This window comes from Durio zibethinus, chromosome 2, assembly GCF_047325235.1.
Source record: "Durio zibethinus cultivar Kanyao isolate XHJ-2024 chromosome 2, ASM4732523v1, whole genome shotgun sequence".
Classification (NCBI taxonomy): Eukaryota; Viridiplantae; Streptophyta; class Magnoliopsida; order Malvales; family Malvaceae; genus Durio; species Durio zibethinus.
In genome coordinates, this window is record NC_143163.1 from 37016365 (window position 1) to 37025539 (window position 9175).

The 9175-nt window shown below is 32.5% G+C and overlaps 1 protein-coding gene across 3 annotated transcripts; it reads left to right on the forward strand.

Annotated features, from left to right (window-relative positions):
• The first annotated feature begins 2104 nt into the window (after nt 1–2104).
• Nucleotides 2105–5817, forward strand: LOC111318147 (receptor protein kinase TMK1-like). Of its 3 annotated transcripts, none has more exons than XR_002693613.2 (3): nt 2123–4677; nt 4857–5458; nt 5549–5817. XR_002693613.2 is itself a non-coding variant. In XM_089754949.1 (3 exons), the coding sequence occupies exons 1-3, from the start codon at nt 2394–2396 to the stop codon at nt 5375–5377; spliced, it is 2592 nt and encodes an 863-aa protein (XP_089611075.1). In that variant the 5' UTR covers nt 2123–2393; the 3' UTR covers nt 5378–5817. The 3 variants fall into 3 exon arrangements, 2 of the variants coding, with proteins under 2 accessions (XP_022776558.1, XP_089611075.1); XM_089754949.1 differs by having other exon boundaries at nt 2123–3110; nt 3324–4677; nt 4857–5817; XM_022920823.2 differs by having other exon boundaries at nt 2105–4677; nt 4857–5817.
• The last annotated feature ends 3358 nt before the right edge of the window (nt 5818–9175 follow it).

The window sequence follows — 9175 nt, forward strand, 5'->3', positions numbered from 1 at the left end:
CACAAATTTTAGGCCCAAAGAGCCCAAAATTATTTTTTATTTTCATATGAAAGGGCCAATGATTAAGTTTTAGGTAATTGGTCTTAGGCCTAGAAATTCATTTATATTATATTTTATATAAAAATTATATATCATAATTTATATAAATATGAAAATATAAAATAAATTTTTTTAATTTTATTAAATATATTTATAAAATTTTTAAAATTTTAAATTATATAATTTTTAATTTTTTATTAATATTATTTTTATATTATATCATGTATTATATTTTAAATTATTATATCTAATATTATAGTAATTTGATTTGAGAGTTGCTATTTGCTAAAGATTATTATAAACAAATGATGAGTGGAACATCTCTCAGAAAATGTCAGTACCGTTAGATTCTATGGGCAGATATTGTCAGAAAGGTTGACAAAAATGCTTAGCACAAAGCAATTAACAAAAAGATTAAATAAATTGGGGAGTTACTTTGATTAATAGATTGCATGCATATACGTTTTTATGCCTTCTTTCATACAATGAATTTTTTATTACAATTTTCTAATTTATAACCAATAACATTTATTAAAATAAATTTTAAAAAATTGGTGTTAAATGATAAGTGTTATGGCTTCTTTTTTAATCAAAGACAATGTTCCATTAAAATACCTCCACAATTATAATTAATTGGATTGAAATTAACTTCTTTCATTATTTCTCATAACATCCAATTGTATCATTTATATTTGTGAGATTCATTGATAATAAAACTTGTTGTGGACGTATGATGATGATTATAAGATATATTGAAAAATAATAAACAAAGAAGTAATGAAAATATGAAATGATAGTCTATGATTATAATTAATTATCATTAATTGTGTAACTTATAATTCTTGTAAACACCAAAAAAAAATATAAGGAAGACAAGTTTTTTACTTCACATTTTGTTTGGATTGAGATTGATTGTAATGAAATTAAAGTAAAATTAATAAATATTTTATCTTAAAATCTTTAGCTTAATAATTAAAGACGTTTAAAAAAATATCAAAAATCTGATTTCAAATCAGATCTCTCCCTTTCCTTTAAGAATATTAAAATTTTGCTCTCTTGATGTAATAAAAAAAATTAATAATATTTTCTTTTCAATGTATTTCACATGTAAAAAATAAATAAATACTAGCATTTTAATATTTTCACTACAATATATTATTATTTCAAAATCAGATTTTAGAATTTTTAATTAGAAACAATAATCTGGTTTTGAGATTACAGTTTTAATGGCTTATCAAATTGTTGCAATACTTTAGCAATGTAATCAGATTCGAGAGCATTTTCCATAATTGTCGAATATATTGTGGAATTAATGCTTTTAGAGCATAACTTTTAATTTTATTGTCAACATTTTACCATTTTCTTCTCCCTTAAAAGATAATATTGTTTTCTCAAAATTTTTAGATGCATATTTCCTTTTTATATTATTTTTTTATTTTTTTGGTTAAAATTATATACAATTTTTATTAAAATTTAAATCATATAATTTTCTTATTATGTTTAAAATTATATTTTATTTGATTTTATTTTCTACATCAACGTAATAAAAATTTTATTTTTGAAATTTCTTATATGTGAATTGAATTTAAATTAATAAAAAAATAGTTATTATAAAATTTTTATTCTCAACATGTTTTAGGTAAGTATAGAATTTAAATTAACAAAGAAAAATAGCTGCTACACTTACCAATTAAATTGACTCTTGTGACTTTCTAGTTTGTACTAAAGATTTAAAAAAAAAAAAAATTTTCAATCTCAAATAATCAAAGAAACATTGAATTTATTTTTTAAAAAAATTGATTATATTCATTCTTATTCTATTATTTTCTTATATTTTGCTAACTTGGACATCACTTAAATTGTCAAACCTCATCTTAAATTTAGTAAATACATTATAAAATAAAAAATATTTTCTCCAATAAATTTTAAGATTAATAAAAAAAAAAAAGAACATTCCAGACATTTAAGGATGGTAGGACCCAATTTGCATGTGCCAACTATTTTCCTTTGCCTTTCTTCGTAACCAAGCATATAAACTCTCACATCGAACAGAGGAAAGCAACTCTATCTCTCTTACTTCCAAAAAAATAAAATAAAATAAAAAATTTAAACTTTTTAATTTGCCCCACTTTTTTTTCTCTTTCTCTTCTCCTCTGTCCCGGCCGTTTCACTCTCTCTCTCTCAATCACCTGTTGGTCTTTCTCTCTTAACTCTTCTTTTTAAGCTTGGTTGATCATATCATCAATGCCCACATAAACCCTAGAACAAAACCATTTAGCCAAAAGTAACTTAAAGTTTCAGGTTCCCTCACTTTTTCTCTCATTGTTCTCCCCAAAAGAAAACAAAAAACAACAATGAAGAAATCCCATGTTTTGGGTTGTCTTCTTTTTGGGTTTCTTTCAGTCCTTTTTTTCTTCACTTTACCGGTCTCTTCTCAATCCAGTCCTGACTCTTCAGTCATGGAAAAGCTAAAAACAAGCCTCAAGATCCCATCTTCCCTTAACTGGTCTGACCATGACCCTTGCCTATGGGCCAATGTTGCCTGTGAAAACAGCCGTATCACCAGGATCCAAATTCCCAGCAAAAACGTTGGTGGAACCCTTCCTCCTGATCTCAAGAACCTGTCTCATCTTACCACCTTTGAAGTCATGAACAACAAAATCAGTGGTCCAATCCCAAGCCTTGCTGGGTTAAGCCAGTTGGAAGAAGCTAACTTTCACGACAACAATTTCTCATCTTTTCCTTCAGATTTCTTCATTGGCTTAACTTCATTGAATTCTGTTTATCTTGACGACAACCCTTTCGAACCGTGGGAGATTCCAGAGAGCGTAAAGGAGGCAACTTCTTTGAAAACTTTCTCTGCTAACAAGGCTAATCTTAAAGGGAGATTTCCAGATTTGTTTGACCCTACTACTTTTCCAACATTGATAGAACTGCATTTGGCTATGAACAATCTTGAAGGAGAATTGCCTGCCGAGTATGCGGGTTCTATGATTCAGTCTTTGTGGCTTAATGGGCAGGGTTTGAATGGGACAATTGAAGTGATACAGAACATGTCTTCTTTGACAGAGGTATGGTTGCACGATAACCAGTTTTCTGGTCCTTTACCTGATTTTTCAGTGTTAACTCAGTTGAGGAATTTGAGTTTGAGAGATAATCACTTCACTGGTGTTGTTCCTTTGTCTTTGCTTAATTTAAAGTCACTTTATATTGTGAATTTGACTAATAATGAACTTCAAGGGCCAACCCCTAAATTTGCTGACAATGTAATTGTGGATATGAAGGCTGGTAGTAATAGATTTTGCTTGGATGATCCTGGTGCTGCTTGCGATGAGCGTGTCAATAACTTGTTATCTATCATGGAAGCTGTTGCTTATCCAGTGAATTTTGCTGATAATTGGAAAGGGAATGATCCGTGTAATAATTGGCTAGGTATTTCATGTGCTCAAGGAAACATTGTGTCCATTCTTTTTGCGAAAAAGGGGCTTAGTGGTACAATTTCTAGTAATTTTGCTAAGCTTACTTCGTTGACAACTTTGGATCTTTCGGGTAATAATCTTACTGGCACAATACCAACATTGCTCACTACATTGCCAAAGCTCAATCGATTAGATGTTTCGAACAATAGGCTCTATGGAAAAATACCATCTTTTAGGCAAAATGTTGCTATAAAAACTGATGGTAACCCTGATATTGGAACAGAAAGGTCTCCTCCACCGGAAGGCAGGTCACCTGGTGGATCTCCTGGTGATGGGCGTGCTGGTAGTTCTTCTGGGAATGGTCAAAAGAAATCCAATACAGGAACGGTTTTGGGTTCTGTAATTGGTGTGGTTGGTGGCTTGGGTCTTCTTGTTTTGGGTATCTGTTTGTATGCTAGAAAAGGAAAGCGTACCAATAGGGTACAGAGTCCAACTACGGTAGTCATACATCCTCATCATTCTGGTGACCAAAATGGAGTTAAGATCACTGTCGCTGGACCGAGTGTCACGGGTGGAAGTGAAACTTTCAGCCACACGAGCAGTGGACCTAGTGATGTTCACATGGTTGAAGCTGGTAACATGGTAATCTCAATTCAAGTTTTGAGGAATGTGACAAATAATTTCAGTGAGGAAAATGTATTAGGAAAAGGTGGTTTTGGTACAGTTTACAAAGGTGAATTGCATGATGGTACAAAGATTGCAGTGAAAAGGATGGAGTCTGGTGTTGTAAGTGAGAAGGGTTTAGCCGAGTTTAAGTCAGAGATTGCTGTTCTTACTAAGGTTCGTCACCGCCATTTAGTCACACTTCTTGGATATTGCTTGGATGGAAATGAGAGGCTTCTTGTTTATGAATACATGCCTCAAGGGACTCTTAGTAGGCACCTATTCAACTGGAAGGATGAAGGGTTGAAACCACTTGAATGGACTAGACGACTTACAATTGCCCTGGATGTGGCTCGAGGTGTTGAGTATCTACATGGTCTGGCACAACAGAGTTTCATTCATCGTGATCTTAAGCCATCTAATATTCTTCTGGGAGATGATATGCGTGCCAAAGTTGCAGATTTTGGCTTGGTTCGCCTAGCTCCTATTGACGGTAAACAGTCAATTGAAACAAGACTTGCAGGAACGTTTGGGTATTTGGCACCAGAGTATGCTGGTAATTGGTTTTAGTTTTTCTTCATTTTCTGATTATAAATGCCCGCACATTATGCTTTTTTCTCTTTCATTATAGGGAAAGCCTTTAGTTTGTTTTGCTTCCGGGAGGCTTTGCTTTTATGGGATAAAAGCAAGTCAAATTTTCTGGTATCAGAACTGACATTGGTCACATTTTGGCAGTTACTGGACGAGTGACCACAAAGGTGGATGTATTTAGCTTTGGTGTGATCCTCATGGAATTGATCTCAGGCCGAAAGGCACTTGATGAAACTCAGCCTGAGGAGAGTTTGCACCTTGTGACATGGTTCCGTAGGATGTACGTAAACAAGGACACATTCCGAAAGGCTATCGACAAAACCATTCAGCTTGATGAAGAAACGCTTGCCAGTATTAGCAGAGTTTCTGAGTTGGCTGGCCACTGCTGTGCAAGGGAGCCCTATCAGAGGCCAGATATGAGTCATGTGGTGAATGTGCTGTCATCACTAGCAGAGCTCTGGAAACCGGCAGAACCAGATTCTGATGACATATTTGGCATTGACCTTGAATTGACTTTACCACAAGCATTGAAAAAGTGGCAAGCATTTGAAGAAAATAGCAATTTGGATGACTCTTCATCATTTCTGGCCAGTACAGACACTACACAGACCAGTATTCCATGCCGGCCATCTGGGTTTGCGGATTCATTTGCAGATGCTCGATGAAAGAGATAAACAACAAGGCAAGTTCTAGAGTCAATCGATGGTTCTAAGACTTCCTTCTACTTGTTCATTCCTCGTTGTAAGGTTTGCTTTCATCTGCTATATTTTGTTGGAGATGATTTCTTTCTCCCCTTTATTACTGTAGTTTGAACAGTTTAAAATTTTATGATGTAGAAGTTTCAAAATGCGATCACGAAGTGGCAGATCTTGGATGCCTTCTTATTTTGGGATACATTGGTGCCATGTTGATACTGATTAGGACAATGATTAAATTATGGTTGGTTAGGACACTGCTTCATTAACCTTTTCATGTGATATCTATACAATTCAGATTAAATTATCTGAATTTGAATAATTCAATTGGTAGCTGTCCTTGTCATTTTTATAACATTATGTTTTTTCCCACATGCTGCAATGAAGTAAAACTCAAGCATTTTCTTGCATGGTTATCTCTGCAACGAAGGGGAGGGAGTTTGAAAGTACTTGTTTGGTTTATTACATTGGATTCATTTACTTTAGCCACATGCCAAAAGGAAAGTGGCTTTATGATCAACTTTTTATATGAAGCCCCGCTCTCTTTATTAAGCCATTTGGACAGCAATCATTTTTGCATTGGCTGCAAGAGAGAAGGGCCCCCCCTTGTGATGATTTAATCTGAATATAAGTTAGCCAACTTTCATTAATCTAATCCAATGCTAGAATAATGAGGTTTTTTTAAGGGTCTGATCACCATTCACGGTGAAGATATATATTCCCTCTGTTCACAGGTTTTAAGTGAAAGAATGATGTGAGCAGATTGAGACACTCCCTCGGAACAGGCGAACAGCTAATCCTTACCAACGAATGTCTGATAAATCTATGTTGTTTGTCTTGTCTGATTGCTCAGTAAATGCCACGTGTCAGGCGCGTAGTGGTTGCATGTTTAGATGAATGCGTGCCACCTGTATTTGTTGCCTACAATATTCTCCACTTTCAGACAGAGATAACTGACGTGGGGGGCCATTCCTCAATATCTTAATCTTATATTGACAAAGCCAATCATCAGCATTATTTCTATCATTAGCGGATTTTGTGGCCATTATTTGTACTAATGATGCTGATTTCATTAGTCAATATCACATATTTTAATCCCTCAAGAATCACGTCTTTTGTGTTTTTTTTTTTTGCCAATCTTACAAGAATCAAGTCTTTAATTCACACACACACACAAAAAAAAAAAAAAAAATTCAAGTCTTTAATCCCAACCCTTAATTTACCCCATTCTTAGCCCAATATTTGAGTGTATAATGAGGCGCATAGATTTCTTTTTCTTTTTTTTTTTTCTTACAATATAATCAAGGCTATGTCCTAAGTTTTTTCTAAACTTAATTCTTTAAATGATTTTAAATATGCATTTTCATGTATCATATATTCAAATTTTTATTTTCAAAATATTTTTTACAAAAATCAAACTTTGGTTAGTAAAAAAATTAAACTTCTCTATTGACGAATTAAACTAATTCTTTTAGATACTTACAATTATGCTAAAAATTATTTTTTTCTTGGAAAATATCAAAATAATTAATAAGATTCAAATCTAAGATGACTAAAACCAAAATAGGCTTTTTTTTTTTTGAGTGAATCAATTATTGGTAACAAGCAAAATAGTATATGACTTATACAACTCAATATGAAATTCCTACTAAATTTTTTTACATTTCCCAACCCCTTCAACTCTGAGATAACCAACAAAAAGGGTATTTTGACTTGTTGGGTTTTCTAATTTCTTTCTTACATTTTAAATGGCTTAATATGCATGGAAAAGCACAAAAACCTACCTATTTGATAATATTTCACTTCTTAATCTATTATATCAATCCACTAATTAATCACTCTAACCATAAAAATGAAATGAGATGAGTTTGGGACATGGCATTGTAAAGGCAAAAGGTAGTTGATGCCCAATACATGCTCTAGGGGGAGGGCGGTTCAAGCTTTATCCAATTATAGGCGATTTTTGTGCATGGAATTATGGTGTGGGGTTCCAAATTCCAAGATAACGTGTGAAGGAGGTTAGATTGTGTTCAAAATGTTATTAAGATAGCTCATGTGATCGTTGTGTTTGGTCTAAATCTGAGTTTTATTGTCCCCATTTGGCTTACTTGTGTTCATGTTTATACTTCAATCTCTATTCAAGGATTCTATGAATTGGGTCAATTTTTCCTTGGATTATTAATTAAAATCCCAAACTTATTGAAGAGTTGATAATTCAAAGTAACACAGAAATTACTTGGAATTCTATTTTTTTTGTTTCTTATCTTTTCCCTGTTGGTTACTTGGAACCATATCCCCAACAAAAGAGTCAAAGACAAGAGGACATTTCTCCCTTGGATTACGCATATGCTCCGATTCAATTTCCAGCTAACACAAACCCCAATTTACGCTCCTTGGCGGAAATTTCCTGCGTTGTTTGACTGAATTATAGACAAAAAATAATCAGTGAACCGTAATGAACTGTGGGAATGTGGTTGTCATGAAGTTTTCACAGCTGAGACTTGGTTGCCAAAATTTACGTCCAACTTTTCAAATATGGGAAACAACTGTTGCAACGTCCAAAAGGGTTTATAGATTGACTTGTAATGGCATGTTTGCTGAATCAATGGCAGCAGCATTTTCAAAGATTATACAGTGTGAGGGGAATAGAGATAGAGAGGGAGTGGTGGGAGAGGTGTCTGAACTTCGAAATGATCTCATTACCAAGAGTCAAACACCAAAATTTTAATGCTTTTCAGCGAATCCAATACGCTTGCAAATAAAGTTAACTATTCGTATATTTATATAATATAAAATATAAAATTTATATATTTATATAATATTTTATACGAAAATTAAGTAAGATAATTTATATTAACATAAAAATATAAAATATATTTTTAATTTTATTAAACTCCTATATAATTATTATTAAAATTTTATATTTTATTTTCGTATTAAATTAATATTGTATCATATTTTAAATTATAATGTATACTTGCAAATTTAATATTACACTGTCAAACTTTCTTTCTTTCTTGCATTTGATAGTTTGTTAAATCTAAACCGACGTTAACAAATCTGTAAAACTATCACTCTAATAAAAATTTTATGCAAAAATTTGTCTTTTTTACAGCGTCCAAACTTCGAATCCAAGCTACCAATAGAGAACATACAACGGGAATCTTTTGCGGAACTCAGAATAAGCCCAGGCCATTCTTTTTTCCAAAGTTAAAAAATAATGCAGAAAAAAGCAGACCTAATTTCGATGGTTACTGACCCAAAATTGTTGCATTTGGATCAAAAGGCCTGATCCTACGACTGTTTTTTTCCCACAGTTTCGATCCCATCCCAGAAGGATCACAAAGCCCAGAACTCTTTTATTTAATTCTAACATTAAGTACCAACCGTGTAAACCTAACAAAAACAGAAGCGCAAATTCGATTTACCATCAAATTTTCAAAATTGGTTGTTCTCTGCCACTCAAATATAAGCACAACCTACCTGCTGAAATTTGAAGATGAAAAAAAAAAAAAGAAGCACTATATAGTCATCAGAGATTTTGATTAAGTTTCCCTTACTCTATTCCGGGATTAAAAGGTGCTTTTGTATGTACTTAAAAGATGAATCGAGTGTATCCAAAAATACTGTAACCAAATTTATCAACTGCGAAAATTAAGTTGAATCTAAAAGTTTAATATTATGTAATTATTCTTAAAAATTTAATATTTAAAAATTTTTTTATCTTCGAATTACGACGTACTTTAATAAAAGTTATTTATAAGTTAC